At 36.6% G+C, this 20,291-nt stretch overlaps 1 protein-coding gene across 4 annotated transcripts in view; it reads right to left on the reverse strand.

The window, feature by feature from the left end:
- Positions 1 to 4,851: 4,851 nt before the first annotated feature.
- The window catches only part of Phka1 (phosphorylase kinase regulatory subunit alpha 1), a 174,842-nt gene continuing 159,402 nt past the window's right edge, over positions 4,852 to 20,291 (reverse strand). For all 4 annotated transcript variants that reach the window (XM_063246086.1, XM_063246087.1, XM_003470985.5 and 1 more), the window contains 4 exons: positions 18,310 to 18,480; positions 10,650 to 10,703; positions 7,033 to 7,233; positions 4,852 to 5,590 (listed from right to left, as the gene is read on the reverse strand). In XM_063246086.1, the coding sequence (XP_063102156.1) occupies positions 5,417 to 5,590; positions 7,033 to 7,233; positions 10,650 to 10,703; positions 18,310 to 18,480 (600 nt within the window). In that variant the 3' untranslated portion in view covers positions 4,852 to 5,416. The remainder of the gene's footprint in view (positions 5,591 to 7,032; positions 7,234 to 10,649; positions 10,704 to 18,309; positions 18,481 to 20,291) is intronic.

Here is a 20,291-nt window from a genome sequence, read left to right on the forward strand (position 1 = left end):
AGTTCAGGTCTACCAGGGGGAAGAACTCATTGTGTAGGACATAACTGACACAGGAATCTGATTTACAAAGTGTTGAGTTTCATAAACCAGTGGATTAAGTAACTGCAGGGAGATATAAACATTTTCTTACATAAAAAACAGTCAGATGAAGTCAAAAGAGTGGCTAAGATAGTCAAGAGAACATGGATTTCTCCACTTAGATGTGTAATAGTTATATATATTACTTAAAATTTCAAAACAAAACTCCTACTTCCTTATCCAAATCTGTCCCATCCCTTTCTCATCTTTCATAGCTCAACAAATATACCAAAAGCTATCAAGTTGCCTACACCAGAAATCTGGGAGTTATTTCTGTTCTTTTTTGTTCACACAAAAATCCAGTCTGTCAGTGATTTCCATCAATTCTACTTCCAAGTCATGCCTCATGTATACCTACTTCTACCCTTCTGTGTAACCAGTACCCAGTCTGGATACAATTATTTTTCACTTGGACTTTTGCAATATTAATCCATTCTTTACTTTCACACTTTCTATCCTACAACCCATTTTGTTTGTACCCAGCACAGTATCCAAAAAAGGAATGAAATAGGATCATGTCACTAAAGCTGATTCCACAGCATAATGATAATCATTTAGGTACAAGAAATAACTTTTGAAGATTTCTATTTATGGAAGTTTAAGGGAAAAAATGATCCCAGTAAACAGTCAAAAGGCAAATACAGATAGTTGGGTGAAACAAATGTAATACAGTTTCCCAGAAGTCAGGAGAGGAGGGAATTTCAAAAGGAAGAGATGATAAAAATGTTATGTATTGCAGAAGGATCAAAAAGTCTTTTTCCTATTAGAAGCTCATTGCTGCCCATGAGGGAGGGGAAAACAGGAGGTAGGAGAGGAGATCTGAGTATGAGAGGTTAAGAAATGAAACCAACACAATTAAGTGTACTTTCCTTTTTTTATGAAATGTGATTGTGAAAGGAAGGAGTTAATGTAACAGAATGAGGGGACATCAGAGCCTAGAAATGTTTTTTAGGATGAGAGAAAACTGTACACGTTACATACAGAAGGTAAAGAACTTATGGAACTTTATGGCACTGACTTAAAGGTGAAAGCATTACAGCCCAACAAGGAGGAAAATGGGACTTGGCATGCACCTTCAGGCATCATCAGTGGAAAATAGGGTAGGCCTGACCAACTGACATCCTAAATTCTGAACTCTTATCAGATGAAATGAAAATGGATTGTTTTATGTGTTCATTTAGATCTAGCAAAGGATAGGCAAACACTTAAATACATGAGTATACTTCTAAATTGGAAACAATATCTTAGTGTAGCATACAATGTGGCAAGATGATTCAACTTTGGAGAAAGATAAATTGTTGCACAGTACTCTGGAATTGGCAACGTGTTCCTGCCACAAATTTAAATCTCCCAGAAAGAATGGACCTTTGCTCACAGGTTTTTTTTAGCATGCTTAATTAATACTCATATGGTCTTTAAATTGGCAAGAAACCAATTTCCAAGACCCTGGATTTGCAGTTGTGGAAGACTTGAGGTCAGAGGAAGTAGGTTGAATCTTGACTCCAAAGCTTGCTCTGGCGATGACCCTGAGCAACTTACTTGACTCATTTTCTGCAAACATTATTGCTAAATGTAATGTTGGTATCAACGAGGTGAGACTGGACTGTGCCACTTCTTTTGGTGCTCTCTCCTGCCTTCACTGACTGGCAGAAGCAAGCTGATAGGGTAAGTAAACACATAAAAAGGCACTATTCCTTTAACTAACTTCTTTACTCATTTCACAAATCTGTCCACTAATATTTCAATGCATTGGTCCTTTTTTCCTCCTTATTATCTTCTAATATCTTTTCCTTGGAAAGTGTAAGTTGTAATGAATGTGTACTCCAGAGTCATAAGTTGCATAAGTTCAAATGCCAGCCCTACCACTAAGTAGCAGATTGCCCTTGGGTGATTTGCTTCATCTCTCAGTGCTTCAGCTCTCTTACTTGTAAGATGTGGATACCCAGCAATTTCTACTTTACAGTAAATAAGATAAGATAGCTTGTGTCAAGTACCTACATAGCAATGCTTGGCTTTTGGTAAGCACTGAATTATTGGTTGTTTTAAAGACCATTATGCCAAATATTCTTTAATATTTTTAGAAAACTTTCCCCCACTATTATCCTTATCGGCATGCCACTACTGAAAGTATTACTAAGTTTTGAGACTGGGTTCTTGACTTTCAGACATAGCCTTACAAGAAAACAGACTTTTATTTCAGCTTGTTGGCACACACCTTTGCTCTCAACTAATTGGGAGGCTCCAAGCTAGTCTGAGATCATGACTTAAAAGATAATAAAAATTTTTAAAGGCCTGAGAATATAGTGCTGCAATCCCTGGATTTGATCCCCAGTATTGAAAAAACAATTACACTTCTGATGAATATAGGGTGGCCACATCATCTAAGCTGGAACACTTTTGAGAGTGACACAGTGCTATTTAATAATTAGGCAAAAATCATGCCAGTAAAATAGGTATAAATGTTGACTATTTTGGATAAATCAAGACTTGAGGTCCCTCAAATTAAATACAAAATGAAGACTCAATGTGAAAAACATTGTGTCTCCACTGCATTAATAAAGATACCAGGTACTTGGTCATTAGAAAAAGGGATGTTAGAGGTTTGTGAATGATCATTAAGAATGACAACTTTTACTCTATCAGTTGTATAAAATTCCTAGAGTGTAGTGGAACCTAATTAGTCAGGATGGGACTGTAGAGACACTGTTCATCATTACTGGATAAATCTTATTGTGGAAGGCTAATGAATATTGTAAACAAAATCATGTCAAATGTTTATAATACTTAAGAGAACAAACCTTTTAACTATTTCCCAGTAGTGCAGAAGCACCTTTTGTACACACCTGAAATACTTCTTATTTTTTCATCAGAACCATTTCCCTAAACACAACAATAAGCCTGTTTGAGTTTATTGAGCCTAGCTTTAGTATGTATTTAAACAAGAAAACTGTTACTTTACATACATTATCTAACAACTAATGTATGGTATATGCATTAATATCAATCTGATGTGATCTAATTAATGAGCTTTGAATATACTATATAATTTAAAAAGATGTAAAATAAAGCCATGAAATAAATTCCAATCACAAAAACACAAATAAAATTTTATGCATAGGCACCAGATATGATTTAATTGGAAATTCTTATTCTTTATTCTATTTTCAAAAAGCAAGTGCTTTTAGGTTGGGTGTAGTAGCACATGCCTGTAATTCTATCACTCAGTAGGTTGAGAGAGGAGGATCACCATGAATTCAAGGCCAGTCTAAAGTACATAGTGAGATCCTGTGTAAAAAAAAAAACCCATTTTATATATATATATATATATATATATATATATATATATATGCTCTTTAAATGTCTAGTTTTTTGAGTATCACATTTAAAATGAAGAAAATATTAGTAGGGTTTTCTGAAATGTTGCTTTAAAATTAAATATCACTATCTGGGGATCATAGTGACAAGTTTGTAAATCCAGAAAAATGCAAATATCAGTATCAGTTGACGAAAATCAGTACCAGAAAGAATGGTGGCTTTTGCATGTGGCACTTAGATGTACATTCTATGATTGGATTATACTTATAGCCAGTGAACAGGCAGTTTTAGAACAGGATGTATTTTATCTTTAAATGTGACCAGGAAATCATTCAGTCAAAAAGCTACTTACTGTATTTTTCCATTTGATTGAAGAGAGGTGCTTAAAAGGCAGACTATCCTCTCTTTGTCTCTATCATCTATTTTCTATCACCCTATCATGTTCATTTATTCACCGTATTCATAAAACTGTCACAGGTTCTGTAAGAAGTGTTTTTTCTTCCATCCCCATGATTCCTATTCCTGTTTTTGGAGAAAACTCTTAAAACTCTGAGGAACGCAGGGAGGTGAAGTAGAAAATTCTCTAAGGGAGAAAGAAAAATTAGAGGAGCCTTTATCCATAAATCAGTGGAAGAAAAACTAGGATCAACCTTTGCCAAGAAAGGTTACCTCTAAGTGGGACCAAAGAAGAGGACAAAAGAAGAGGACCAATGGTATTCTTTCACTACCCTTTGTGTATCAGCCTGTGGCCATGGACACCCCTCTCTCATGTCCCACATTCATAGTATGTAATCTGTCAAATGCAGACAAAGATAGACATACAGACATACCCAAAACTACCTACATACTATTTAATTACTTAGACATATAATCAGACAAGCATAGGTGTTTATAATAGATATATGTTCACAGACACTACAATATATAAGGATGTGAATACAGAATTAGGAAGTGAAAAGTGAAATAGTTTAAGAATAGATATGTGAGGAGAGGACATTGAGGAGTTGGTTTGACATGGTGTAAAGTGAGTGAGTGACACAGAGACCAAGAGAAGAATGTGCAGTGACAGATTGGGGCTGTCAAATTTCTCTTTGCTGCAGATAGAGGCGTCAGTTATTCTCCATGTTGTATGTGGCTCCCCTCTTCTGAGGCGAGGATTTGGGTCACTAGGCTGTGTGCAGAGAACCAACCACATCTGATTGTCCCTATGTATAAGACACTGCCCAGGCATCTTCTCTCCTTTCCCTTGCTCTTTGGAAGTGAGCTTTAGACACCATTTCTCTGGGTTACTCTGCATGTTCTGCTGAAAGTATTTCTCTGTGTAGTAGTAGTCTTCATAAAATGTGATTTTAAGTATTAATAGAGTCCTTAAATATACATGTTTGCATTTTTTTATATTTTACTGAAATGAGAACTGGCATTATGTATACAGATACAAAGAGATAACAGTAGAAACAATTACTTTATGCAGAAACTTTAATCAGTGTGAAGGAACCAGTGAGTGTAAAACAAAACCATAATCTGGTACTCTATTTTCCTAAGAAAAGGCACTTAGAGTGAGTATTTCCAATTTATAGCAGCATAAAACCCAACAATTTAAAGTCTACTCACTTGAAATAATGTCCCAAAGCATCCGCCACTCATATACACAATAAAACCACATAAAAAATAATACTTTAGGAATAAGGTAGTATTAATATCTGCTCTTCAAACAGTAGTTAGAAAACTAAGTTGGTAACAGATCTACAGAGTAAAAATACATGCAAACTTTTATCAGCTATGAGAGAATTAGATACAATAATTGAAAAGCCTGGTTGAGAATATGCATACTGGAGGGGAATCTCCAAGTATGGAGTCACTTCTAAGGCAGTTAGTTAATTAGTGAAGTTTTCTCTTCTTGAAGGGAGATGGGACAGAGAAGGACAGGGGGAGTGATCAGCCTTTAACATTTCAGTTCCATGCATAGTCAATTGAGACAGGGTACAGCTGTCAGAAGGCTCCCAACAGCCAGGACTCAAAGCCCTCACTGCATGGCACAGATGCTGTGGGGGAGGAACTCCTGCACGTAGGTGGCAGCTGCCTTGGAGAGGTAGGTCATAGTGCCAAACCTGCCACTGGGTGCACTGTCGTACAGAAGAGTACAGATGCCAGATGCAGGATCCTTTGCCAACATGGTATCATCTGCGCCGAGAGTTTTCTGTTTGATTTTTAAGGGTGGGAAAATACAGGGGAAAAGAAAACAATTACTATTCCTACTAAGTAAAATCCTAATTAGTATTACCAAAATATCCTTCCCATTACCAATTATTTGGCTTGTAGGTTTTTAGCTAGGAAGAGATCAGGGTTATGTACAAAATGAGTGAATGTGAGTTTCTGTACGTGCATTTCACACTAATTTCCCAAATTATGTAAACTATTTAAAATACTATATGGAATTTTTTCCATTACAATGAATTTTGAAAACTAAATATATGGTAAAAGTTAATTAAATGAGTCATACCTGTTAAAAGCAGAGACAACAGATGCAAATCACCATAGTGGGACTTTTGTCTGACATCTTCTAGTATTATATTGATTTCAGTTGTATTCTTTTATCTTTTACTTGATTAAGCAAATTTAATGAGCTTTCCAAGGCTGGAATCTATGCTCGAAGGGGATTATGTTTTCTGATACATGGACTGTCACCAATCCAGAATATTTAAAATTAGGATTCCCTAGTAAACCTTACATACCATTTTTTTTTGCATCCTCTCACAGTGGCTAAAAGAATGAAACGCCTATTATACATTTTAGTACTTTTTTTCTTATTGACAACAAGGCATGCCCTTCACTTTATATGCTCCAAATCTTAATCTAGGCAAGACTTTCAGTAAGTAGCTTGCATTTTTAAATGCAGTCAATTTCTGGGAGATATAGTAAGAAAATAAGAAAAATATACAAATAAGAATTTCACTTTAATGTTTTTCTATAGATAAGTAGAAAAAGCAAAGTAAAAGAAAAATCAAATTTTCTCTTTTATTTAATAGTTCAGAAAGGATATGCTACACAATAATGTCTTATGAAATCTGTATAGCTACACACAGCACTGTGACTGGGAACTTAAAATACAATGTTAATGCTATGCTTCAGGACTTTTCATGAAAACATAACAATTCAGTTGTCCTGAATTTTAGATAACTTTACCATCTAACACAAGCCACAAAACACATGGAGTGGGGAGGATAAAAGGAGGTTGGATTTCATCAATGTATCCATCTGTCGAAATGTCACACTGAGCTTCATTAATTGTACAACTAGTATATGTTAATCAAAAGTAAAATCAAATGGCCTAGGGATACAGCTCAGCAGTAAAACACTTGCTTAGCGTGCATAAAGACCGAGTTTGATCCCCAGCACCATAAATAGATAAATAAATAAATTTACTAATTCTTAGGAGAGAAAAACCATAGTGAAAGACAGGTCATCCAACAGTCTACTTTTTGTTTTTCAGACAACGCTCAGAGTCAGTACAAAGGGGACCCCCCATTCAAAAAAGGCTACAAGGAATAGACTACAAGAAAGCAATCTCAGCTTCATATGGAGCTTGGAATGCAGGTTTGTGTCAAACACTCTTTTTGAGAAAAGCACAGATCAGCCTACCTGTTCTTGAAGGAACAAGTCATTGGCTATATGCACTATTTTTTCCACAGCAATGATGCTTCCAATGCTGTGAATTTCAATATCTGCCAACATGGTGAGGACAAGGATGGCTTCGACCAGAAGCTGGCGGTATTCTGGCTGAGGTACACGATTCAGGACAGACTCTACATGGACAGAGAATTTAATCTCTCCTGGAGTCATCTGTAACAGAGAAAAAATCACTTTCTAGGAACCCATCACCTCTGAGGCATCAATCACCTTCTCAGGAACTCACTAAAAATAGTTTATATGCAAACATGGCTTCATGTATTAATTAATATATATTAATTAATTATTAATATTATTAATTAATATAATAAAATGAATAAATTGGTTGAATGTTTTCGAAGACAATCTGGTAATGCATAACAAGAGTCATAAAAGTGTCAATATACTCTAATCAATCATACTTTTGGGTGTTCATCATAAGAAAATACTACAAAAGAGGAAAAAAGTTCTATGTGCAAGAGTGTTTATAGTAGCATCAGCCACAAGTGTAAAACTAGAAGCAACCTAAATATAGGAATGGCTTTATAGATAATGGTTTTATAAATACTGTGGAAGAGAACTATGAATTTAGAAGAATAAATCTGATGATTTTTGATAAAGGAAAACTAAGTAAATTTAAAATTGTATATACATCATTAGAATTATGTAAAACATCTATATGCTGATAGAATAAAATGAGCATTAGAAAGTATAGTGTTACCAGACACAGTGGCACAATCCTATAATCCCAGCACTCAAGAGGCTGAGGTAGGAAGATCATGAGTTCAAGTCCACTTTAGGCAATTTAGCATATTGTAGGCCAGGCAAGGCTACATAGTGAGTCCCTGACTTTAAGAAGAAGTGTAAATTTTCTTAAGGTGAAAGAGATTGAGGGATACTTTTACTAAAATCAGGAGACAGTAGTGATTTGAAATCTAAAGACCTGGATTCATTCCTGTTCAATAGTGTACTCAAAACATTAGCTAAGAGCAATCAGGCAAGAGAAGGAAATAAAAGAGATATCCATAGGGGAGGAAGAAGCCAAACTATTTGCAGATGACATGATCTTTTGCATAGATGATCCCCCCAAAAATCTACCAGAAGATTGTCAGAGTTAATAAAAATTAGGAGATAAAAAATAAAGAATAAAGTAATGTATACCAAGTCACTATGAGGAACATATTCATGATGTACTATTAACATGTACAAAAATATATACAAGAACAGAGTCCCAGAGATGGAGGGAGGGAGAAGGAGGATGGGGAGGGGATAAAAAAAGAGTTAAGATCTTTCATGTATATGAATAAACTCTCTGTGATGAATGCAATTATTATTAACTATAAACATATCAATTTTTTAAAAATTCAGTAGTGTAACAGTATACAAAAATCAACATGCAAAAAATCAATAGTGTTCCTATACACCAACAATGAACTCACTGAGAAAGAAATTAGTAAAAAAAAACCACTATTCACAGTAGCAGCAAGAGAAATTAAATACTTATGAATTAACCTAATCAAGGGAGTGAAAGAACTGTACAGTGAAAACTACAGTACTCTGAAAAAAAGAGATTGAAGAGGATATCAGAAAATGGAATGATGCCAGGGATAATGGTACATCCTTGTTATCCCAGAATTTGAGAGGTTGAATTTAAGGCCAGCCTGGACTGCATAGTGAGATCCTGAAAAAGATGAAAGAAGAGAAGAAGAAGAAGAAGAAGAAGAAGAAGAAGAAGAAGAAGAAGAAGAAGGAGGAGGAGGAGGAGGAGGAGGAGGAAGAGGAGGAGGAGATGGAAGAGGAGGGGAGTGGGAGAGGGACGGGGAGGAGGAGGGAGAGAAAATGGAAAGATATCCTGTGTTCATGGAAAGGTATAGCCAATATAGTAAAAATGGCCATACTTCCAAAATTGATAGATAGGTTTAGTGCACTCCCAATCAAAATGACAACAGCATTCTTTACACACCTGAGAAAAACAATTCTAAATTTCATATTGAATCAGAAGAGATCTTGAATAGCAGAAGAAATCCTGGGCAACAAGAAGATGGCAGGAGATATCACAATTATGCCCTTGAAGTTATACTACAAGAATACAATAATAAACACAGTATGATATTGATACAAAAGCAAACATGTGGATCAATAGAAAGAAACAGAGGATGTACAAATAATCCAAGGCACATTCAGCTACCTGATCTTTCAGAAAGAGTGCAAAAACCATATGCTGTAGAAAAGGTGCCTCTTTAATAAATAGTGCTGGGAAAGCTTGGTATCCACAAGCACAAAACTAAAGATAGAGTAATATTTTACTCAGGTACTAAACTAAAATAATAATGGATAAATGATATAAATATTAAATAGCAACACTTAATCTGCTGGAAGATAAAATACATAAAACTTTTTTTTTTGGTCTTTTTTTTCGTTTTCGTTTTTATCGGTACCAGGGATCGAACTCACGACTGCCTGCTTGCAAGGCAGGCGCTTATGCCGCTGAGCTAAATCCCCAGCCCCTTAGATAAAACTCTTGAAGGCATAAATACGTATAGTAAAGGACTTTCTGAACAGAACTCTAATGGAACAAGAAATAATATCAACAATCAAAAAATGGATCATATTAAATTAAAAAGTTTCTGCTCAGCAAGTATCAAATGCCCATGAAGAATATAAACATTATATGTCATATATGTGAACTTAAAAATACAATACAGTATAATATAAAACTATTATTGTTATTATAAAAAAGATGGAAGAGAATCTAGAATCAGAGGGAAATAGGTAGTGGGGAGGAGATGAGAATACAAAAGAATCAAAATGTGTTATGTACATGTATCTAATCCTTAAGATGAATGTAAATTTCGTGTACTTCAGACACATATTAGTAAAGAACTAACAAATAGCATTATGTCAAATTAAAAAACTTCACAGCAAATGAAGCAACCAACAGAGTGAAGAAACAACCTACAGAATGGGAAACAATTGCTATTCATGGAAAAGAGTATTAATATCTAGAATATAAAAAGAACTAAAAAAATTAGTCACCCGCAATAAAAGACTCAATCTAAAAATGGGCAACTGAAATTTATAGACACTTCTCAGAAAAAATAGAAGTGGCTAATTAAATACATTAAAAAATGTTCAACATCTCTGGCCATTAGAGAAATGCAAATTAAAATAACACTGAGATTCCATCTTACTCCAGAAAAAATGTCTATCATCAAGACATCAAACAATCACAAATGTTGGAGAGAACCCTGTACCTTGTTGGTGGGAATATATACTAGTACAACCATTATGGGAATCAGTATGGAGATTACTCAAAAAACTAAAACAAGAAATTCCCTTCAATCCAGGTATTCCACCTTAATCAACTATTAAAGGAAGCTGTTTTCATGTACAGTAATCAATATAACACGTAGTTATTTTCCAATATTCTCATTCAGGTTTTAAAAATTACACTCATTCCTTTCTTCAAATGCATTTCGTATTGACATGGTTTATAAAAGCATAGATCTTTTACTTTAAAAAGTGATCATAGAAATACTTCAGTCAGGCACGCTACCTGTCATATAATTGTAAAAGATACAGAATCTTACCTCTTGAGTTGTTGAAGAAGGAAGAACAAAACCTTCCACAGAAAGTCCATGACACTGAAAAGTAAGAAAAACCATATTGTCACCAGGTTTGAGCTAATAATTCAGAAGCTATAAGCAAAAACTTGTATTTCTGATTGTGTTTCATAGGTTATGTGCTGAGTAATCACAGGCTAGAAAGAGACCCTGCACCTCAGGTGCCCTTGCCAGGTGACTCCTAAGTGCTAATGTGCTAATGACAACAGAAGCCCTAAGGCTCATCCTATATACAGGAGATGGGGTGCATAGGGAACATCTCCCTTCTAGGATAGATTAGCACTAAATATTCAGAGACTGCCTGGGAGGATATCATACTATGTTCCAGAGCTATAACAAATAGACATTTAGAAGAATTTTTTGGCTTCAGGAAAAAACTCAGATATACATTTATTTGACACATACTGTCACTACATGTTATAGTTAAGCATCCCATTTCTCCGTCAGTACTTTCACCCTGTCCTACTTTTGCCCCATGACTTGCCATCATTTAATATTACATTTTGCTTACTACATTTATTATAGATTGTATCTTTCTAGGTCTCTTCAGGTTTGTAGAATGTGAGTTCCATCAAGATAGAGACTGTTGTCTGTCTTTGTTGTGCCTAGAGCATAGCAGATGCTCATTGAATGGTATATGAATATTTTATGTTCTCCATCAGTATCTACTCAATTACTAAAAACAATTGGAATTACTGATTTACTATTTTAGATTATAAATAAATCAAAGCACTACATATTAAATAGCCACAGATAAAGACTCCAATATAACATGTTTGCTGACTCTAGACAGTCCCACTCCGTATTGCATATACTGAACAACAGTGTTTTACAAAGATGTGCCAGTCTTCAAACATAGGTGCATAATAATTATGTTATATTCATACTTTGAAAAGAATGGGATGGAAAAACTGGGCATGCTTTTTTCCTCTTACATTAGAATTCCCAAGTCCAGGTTTTAAGTCTGGCACAAAATAATCAAGCTTACTGGTAAGCTTTAAATGTTTCCTCTTGTCTTAGTTACTTTTGTTGTTGCTGAGACAAAATACCCAACTCTCAAAGGTAAAAGAGTAAATGTTTATTTCAGCTCGCATTTTGTTGAGGTTTAAGTCCAAAGTTGGCCAACTCAAGGAAGGGAGGCATGGTATTGGTGGCATCACAGAAGAGAAATATTCCGTGGCATAGCAGGCAGAAGGGAGCAAGCAGCGAAGTAGCAAGCAGCAAGCAGCAAACAGCCAGTGACAAGTAGTGACAGCAACACTCTCTCTGTCCCTTATATTCTGGGATAGTTAACTGATTGTGTCAACTTGAGTAAGAAATGCCCAACTAAATTGGCTCAGCATAGTTCTGGGTGTGGAAGATCCACCCTGGGGGGGATCGTTGACAAAATGCTATAAAAGGGAAATGAATGACAGATCTGCTTCAGCTTCACCTTGGACATCATCCCCTGTATTCCAGCACAGATCTTTCAGCCTCCAATTCAGACTCTTCAGCCTCCAGCTCAGACTGTTCAGCCTTCCATCGCAGACCCTTCATCCTCCTGATACACAGGACTACTCTACAGTGAGCTCCAGGGCTGAGCATGGACCCTTCAGATTTCCAGCATATAGACTGTCTTTTTGCACTCTTCCACACCTGAATCCATGGGGGGGGCATTGTAAGACAATCCTGTAAATTCTTATATATTTATATATCATGCATTAAATCTGTGTCTAGTAAGTACTGATTGATACAGATTTTGGTACCAGGAGTGTCTCAGACCTCTCCACATGGGCAAAGGATATAAAAATATTTGTATTTCATGTAAAAACTCACTATCTAGAAGGACTGATTGAAAGAAAAGTGGATTGATAGAAAAATGGAAAGGTCTTTTGAAGATACAGTTACAGTGCCAGCTGGGTGGCAATAGCTTGCAGAGTTCAGGGAAGGTTATTCAAAGGCTGTATATGATTTGAATCAGTGTCCACTGTATGGTACTGTGTTTCCCATAGCCAGGATTCATGGATCTAGGAATCAAGTGGTGGAAGTGGCAATGGTGCAATTCACTATTAATCTGAGTGACTCACTAGCAAAATTTTTGCTTCTTGTTCCCACAACCTTATGCTCTGCTGGCTTAGAGGTCTTGGTTTCAGGTGGGGGAATGCTTGTACTAGGAAGCATAAGAATGATACCATGGAACTGGAAGCTAAGACTTCTTCCTGCTCACTTTGGTCTGCTCATGGCTCTAAGGAAACAAGCTAAAAAGGGAGTGGTAGTGTTGGTAGTGATTGACCCACATTATCAAGGGGAAACTGGATTATTACTGGAGGAAAAAATAATATACTTGGAGTGCTGGAGATTCTTTGGGTGCCTTGTTATTGAAGTCAGTGGGAAACTATAACAACCCAATGTAGGCAGAATATTCAGGAATGAAGATGTGAGTAAACCCACCAGGGAAAGAACCAAAACCCGCTAAGGTGCTTGCTGAAGGCCAAGGGAATACAGAATGCATAGAGAAGAAGGTAGATCTAACTACCACCTATGACCCTGCAATCAGCTATAGAAATGAGGTTTGTAATTGTAATAATTCTTTATTAATACACTTCCAGTATAATATAATTTTAATGGACTTAATATTAGTTCTTAAATATTGTTAAACCTATGTTTGAATTATGAAATATTAGGAGGATGAATCACCCATCACCTAAAGAAAATCTGCTTTCTATTCTGGGGAAAGAAGTATTTCATTTCTCTTTGTTTGAAGGTTAGTTATAACATGTTAGGCATAATTATGAGATTGTCTTTGTATCTGGAGACTATGGTTTAAAACAATATGTGTGACCATCAAGTTGACAATGGACAGGTTGTGATAGTTAATTGATTGTGTCATTTTGAGTAAGAAATACCCAGCTGAGTTGACTAAATAGAGTTGTGGCTGTGGAAGATCCACTCTGTTGAGAATTGTTGCCAGAATGCTATAAAAAGGAAAATGAAGAAGGAAATCTGCTGCTTCTGTTTCTTTGGAGGAGCTCTTGTCTTCACCTTCATGTTGGAGTCATCTTCAGCCCTCTATCACAGACTTTTCAGCCTCCAGCACAGATCATTTAGCCTCTTGATACATACTTGTATGGGACTCTACAGTGAGCTGTCCTGTCCTTTAACTGGATCCTTTGGATATCCATCATGTACAGTTCTTTTTTTTCCTAGCTGAAAGAGTAAATAAGATCCAAAATGTGGGCTGGGGATATAGCTCAGTGGCATAAGTGACTTCCTGGCAAGAGTAAGGTCCTGAGTTTGATTCCTGGTACCAAAAAAAAAAAAAAAAGGATCCAAAATGTACACTAGATATTCCACATCTGACTCTGTGGGTAGAAATCATAAACCAATCATGTAAATTTTTATGTATTTGTATATCTTATATTAAATCTGTTTCTTTAGTAAGTATTGGCACATATTCTCTCCAGGATACCCATCCCTATGTCTCACATTCAGTGTAGGACACGCTTAATCATAGAATTGCACTATGAATCAATTCCAGCTCATATTCTTAATCCCAGCATCACATTCTAGATGCCATCTCTGAGTAACTCCACCAAAACTGTATGAAGCATTGGGGGTCATCTAAACACAAGCCATAATATTCCACTTCTGGCTCCCTAAAGACTCATGCACATCCCTTTATGCAAAACACATTTAGTTCATCTCTAAAAGTTGCCAAAGTCCATGGTTTCAGTGCTGCTGAAAAGTCCACTTTCAAAGTTCCCTCTGAGATTTAAGACAAAATCTTAGCTGTGAACCCCTGTACAAATTAAAAGAAAGGTAAACACTTCCAACATACAGTGGTACAAGATGAACATTCCCATTGCAAACAGGAAAAAAGAAAAGAATGGAAGCAAAGCAAGTTCAAAATCCAGCAGTGTAATCATTAAGTCCTGTAGTGCCATGTCCAGCATCCAAGGCAGTCTGTGGCAAGATGTGAACTCCAAAAGGCTTGAGTGGCTCTGCCCCTATAGCACTGTCAGTGGTTGTAGCTTCCATGGCTTCTCTTTTGGGTCAGCTTTGGTCTCTCTCTCCTTGCAGCTCTCCCCAGATTATCCATGTTCCTGGCTTCTCTAACCTTCTGGGGCCTCCACTGCATCTTTGGCTTTACACTCACAGTTCTACACACTGCCATCTAAGGGCATACTGCCTGGCCTCCCAGACCTTCTTCTGATATCCAGGAAGCATTTCTGACCTCACAACTCTTGCATTCTGCATGCATGTAAAAACCAGTGCCCCATGGACGATGCCAAGTTCTGATGCCAGCTGGAGCAGCAGCCAGGTTTACTTCTCTCTTGGTTGTAGGAGCTGGTACCTAAATTACTGAGCATGCTGAATGCAATCCTGAAGAACAAATTCTGTAGGCCACCAACATTCTGGGAGGTGCTCTGGGGCTTTCTTCTTAAGACAATTTTTTCACCTTTTCACCTTTGCAACCTCAAGATTAGAGTGTCTCTGTTTCTTGTGATGTCCTCAAGCCATCTTTTTCATTGTCCTGTTTCTACTCAATAATCATATTCTCTGCTCTATCTTTGCAGTCCATAACTTTACTGGAGTTTTCTTTCTGACAAAAATTACAATGTTTCAAATCATTCTGATGGGCTCTTTGATCTTTATTTTCAACATAAATCTGGTTAAAAGTCCCCAATAGTAGCCCTGCCATCACTGCCACATTTGACTGCATTGAAATTTCCTCTGACAGATTAATTGGATCACCACCCTTAATTTCAGTCTCAGGCAAATTCTCTGGACACAAGCAAAATGCAGACAAACATTTTGTGAAAGCATAACATACAACATCTGGAGCCCAACAACAAATATGGTCCTTCCCAGCAGAAACCTCTTGAGTCTGGTCTTTACCAGCATCATTTCTATATGCATTCTGCTCCTCTGAGCTCTGACCAGAATCTCCCATCAAGTATAGTTCAAATCATTCCAAGGCTGATTCAACTAGAATCCCCAAACCTTTCCAAACTCTTATCACAAGCTAGTTCCAATGGCTCTTGTACCATATTTTCAAGGGAAAAGATATAATACAGGACACGTAATTTATAGGATTATTTTATAATATTCACCCTAATAGTCAAAATAAAAAGAATGTGGGATATCTGTCTAAACTAGTGATCCAAAGAACCCAGCTGAGGGCCTGGATCCCATATCCTATGGAAATATCCTGCATGAATTCAGCTGAAGACATAGAGCCCATGACAATGTCCTCCATGAGTCCATTTGGAGGCCTAGAACCCACGACAATATCTCATGCAAGTCTGTGCACTAGGAAGGCCCAAAGGTCAGTGGAGGAAGCTAGAAAGTTTGCACCAGTGGAATGAAGGATCTGTGCCAGCAGGATCATAGATCTGCACAGGAGCCAGGAAACAATGGTAAAAGTAAGGACCAGTGCTCCCCTAAAAAGAACTGCAGCCATCCTCAGTAAAACTGAGGTCCAACAGTTGAGTTCATATCAGAGAAATCAGAGTGACAAGCTTCTTCAGAAGGATCAACAGCATACCATCTTCTTCTCCAGTTCTCTTTTTATGCTGTTGGCAACAATCCTCATGTGGGCCCTCTACATCCAGAAGCACACTTGTTCAGTTCAGCTGACTGTTAAAAGTTGACTACCAGTTGTCAATCTACCATACATATGCTTAGGTACAGTCACAGCAATGACTCCTCTTCTCTGACACCAAATTCTGTCTTAGTTACCTTTCTCAATGCTGAGACAAAATACTCAACATTCGAAGTTAAAAGAGGAAAGATTCATTTCTGTTTACAGTTTGTGGAGATTTTAGTCCCACGCTGGCTGGTTCTAAGGCAGAGGAGCATGACAGAGATATCACAGAGGAGAAAAAGTCCATGGCATGGCAGGTAGAAGGCAGTAATCAGCGAATTCGCAAGCAGCAAGCCACAAGCAGTGAGACCAACCTTCCTTCTGTCCCTTATATTCTACCCAGGCTACGTGCCCTTGACATCCAGGGCAGGGAAGCCTTAATCTTAGCATCACATCATGAATCAGTCCCAGCATCACATCCTTAATCCTAGTATCACACACTGGAGATCCAGTTATCTTTGAAAAGCTCTACCTATGACCAGACAAAATCTTTGGAGAACATCTAGACACAAGCCCTAACACTACTTTTGTACTTCTACCGCTTTGTGGATAGCTACCTTGGTTACAAGGTTTTTTTTTTTTTTTTTTTTTTTTTTTTGCTTTGCATTTTTGTCCTACATCCTGTTTGTTTGCCTGCTTTCTTCCTTCCATCCTTCCTTCCTTCCTTCCTCCCTCTTTCTTTCTTTTCTTTCTTTCTTTCTTTCTTTCTTTCTTTCTTCCCTCTCTCTATCCCTCCTCCTCTCTCTCTCCTTTCTTTCTTTCCTTCTTTCTTTCTTTCTTTCTTGCTTGCTTGCTTGCTTTCACTTATTGTGTAAATTTTTTAGTGCTGCTAGGGATTGATCCCAAGTCCTCAAACACACCAGGCAAGCACTATACCACTGAATTACTTCTCAGCCCTCTTAATTTTGAGATAGCATCTCATTAAATTGCCAGGCTGGCTTTGATCCTCCTGCCTTAGCCTCCAGAGTAACTGGGACTACAGATATACTCTAATGGTCAACTTATAGATGCTTTTAAAGAAGATGGTTCAACTACTTGATGACAAAGAATATATACTTTACATGGTCCTTGTATGCTATCTGGGGCAGAACCTAATATATGACTGTTAAGTTTAATTTCCATAATCAGTGCATAACTGGAGAGATAAAATACATATTTGTTACCATTGTGATATAGCAGCTGGCTGGAATGAAAGAAAGTTCCAGATATTCTTTGAAGGGAAGACCATCAGAGCCAATAATCTGAGTAATCAACTTAATTTCCCCCAAATCACCTGATTATTTCTAGAAAGATTATCAGTGTGCTGAGCAGAAAAATATACTTTAAGGTTTTGAAGAACTGGATGAAGTACTCTTTAGGTCTTTATCAAGGGCAATGAAAGAGGCTACTAACGAGACCTATAAATGAACACAACAATCTTCCAGCCCTCCAAAACTGCAGCACCAAAATGGTGTGATATCTTTGGCAAAATAGGCCTTTGAAGGAAAAACAAATATTGTTTATACTAAGAGAGTCTCTGAACTATGAGAATTATTATGACTCTGCATTTGTTTAGTAGCTTCCATCAAAGTGACAATGTAGGTAACGTCTCCTTACATAAACTGCTCATTTGCTGCATTTTCTTTTACTATCGTGATATATGATTATAGCTACAAATAATATTTCCACAATAGCTCAATAGATAAAAGAAAGGAATTTTAATATCAAATCATTTTACTAGTAACAACTGTATTACAATGTACCACAATGTCCACCTATGGCCCAAAGCAATGAAGTCATGATGTAAAAGAACAAATTTAGAAATAACAATATTGCAAATAACAGTAAGAGACTAATGTCACAGTAGTGTAACAGTTGTTTCATTTCTATTTTTCTTCTAGTTTTTTCCTCTGAACATAATGATCTTTAAATAATTATAATGATGTAATAGTTATATCATATCTCAAAGAGCCTGACTTAAAGTGGGAAAAAATAGAGATCCCAACAATGTGCTATGCTTACTTTCTGTAAAACTTTCCACACTTTTTGATAAAATCCAACTGGAACTCTATTCAGTGCTCCATCCAGCCTTCTCCGACGTTGCCATTGACCTTGACGACTATCTCTAGATGTTTGTTGACTATGTGCACTAGGAAAAGACCCACTACTTGGGGTCATACAGGTTCCAGGGGACTTGGGAGAAAAGAATAGGAAAGAATACAAATCAAAAGTGACATCTGCTTTTCAGATAAAATATCACACCACAACAAATAAGAAACATTCTGCAGAATTAGAAATCACATATTAAGTAAACAGTCATATATATATATGTAATTAGTTATGCTGTGAATTTATATAATCCTTTTAGAAAACAATCTGGTGATACATAAGAAGAGCTCTAAAAATTCTGGTGATATGCAACATTTGTAACTGTCTCTTTACCTGTTTATTTCTGTTAAACTTATAGCTGGCCCATGGCTTAGTTTATTGTTCTTGCTTGCCATAATATAAGCCTCAACAATTTTTTTGTCTTTGTGAGACAGGGTTTTTCTATGTGATTCAGACTGGCCTTAAACTCACTCTGTAACCTACACTGGCCTCAAACTCATTGCCTCAGCCCCTCAAGTGCTGAAATTATAGGCATATGCCACCACATGTGGCCTCAACAAATTTAAAAGAATGGAAATCATACAGTGTGTTCTCTAACCACAATGTAATTATTTTTTGAATTAATTTTAGTTGTACATTTTAGATATACATAACGATCACATTCATCAGAGGAGATTTGCAGCTGTACATAATATAGCTTGCTTCTTCTTTTTCCCCAAACACCCTCCACTCCTTTCAACTCTTCTTACCCTCTGTATTTACAAAAGGTTTGCTTCCGTTTTTTTCCTTTATTCTTTTTTCCTTTTCTCTTATTTCTTCTCCCCCTTTCTTGTTTCCCTTCCAGTTTGAACATATTCTTCCTTATTTAAACATGTGTGCCTCATTTATTTCACTTAAGAGTATGGTGTCAGGGTGTATCCATTTACCTAGAAATGTCTCAAGTTTATCCTTCTTTATGCTTGAGTAGTACCCATTGTGTAAAACAATCACATATACTTTATCCATTCATCTGTTGATGGACATATGGGCTGTTTCCAAGATTTAGCTATTACAAACTGCTGCTAGAGGCATGGGTGTGCATACATCACTGTGGTATGATGCTTTTAATTATTTTGGGAGGTTACCATGAAGGAAAATGGCTGGGTCAAATGGGACCACTAGTCCTAGTGTTCGGAGGAATTGCCACACTGATTTCCACAGTGGTTGTATCACCCTATACTCCACCAATAGTGAAAAAGCATTCCTTTACCCCTACAGCCCTACCAGCATTTGTTATTGGTTTGTTTCTTAATGACAGCCATTCTTTCTGGAGTGAGATGGAATCTCGGTGTTGTTTTAATTTCTCAAATAACTTTTTTCACATATTTATTTGCCATTTGTACTTTTTCATCTGAGAAGTGTCTGTCCATTTCAGATGCCCATTTTTGCACTGGGTCTTTAAATTTGGGGGATCTGGTTATCTTGAGTTCTTTATATACACTAGATATTAGTCCTTTGTCTGAGGAACAGCTGGCAAAGTTTTTCCCACTCTGTTGGTTGTATCTTTACTCTGTTAGTGGTTCCTTTTGCTAACCACAATAGAATTAAGATAGAAATCAGTAACAGGAAAAGGTTTAGGAAACTAAGAAATATGTGGAAATTAATATACTCCTAAATAACCAATGTATCAAGGAAAAAGTCATAAGGAAAATTGAAAGTACTCTGGGATGAAAAAAATGAAAAGGCAACATGTAAAAACTTATAGGATGCAGATAAAACAGTGTTAAAAATAAATACATTATAAATGTTTGTGTTAAAAAGTTTTAAAATTAATAACTAACCTTTGCACATTAGGCAACAAAAAATAAGAGTAAACTAAAGTGAAAGGGAGCAGAAAGGTGGAAATAATAAATCTT

The sequence above is a fragment of the Cavia porcellus genome, unplaced genomic scaffold, assembly GCF_034190915.1.
Source record: "Cavia porcellus strain 051 isolate PalLab524CR breed Dunkin Hartley unplaced genomic scaffold, mCavPor4.1 scaffold_3, whole genome shotgun sequence".
Taxonomy (NCBI): domain Eukaryota; kingdom Metazoa; phylum Chordata; class Mammalia; order Rodentia; family Caviidae; genus Cavia; species Cavia porcellus.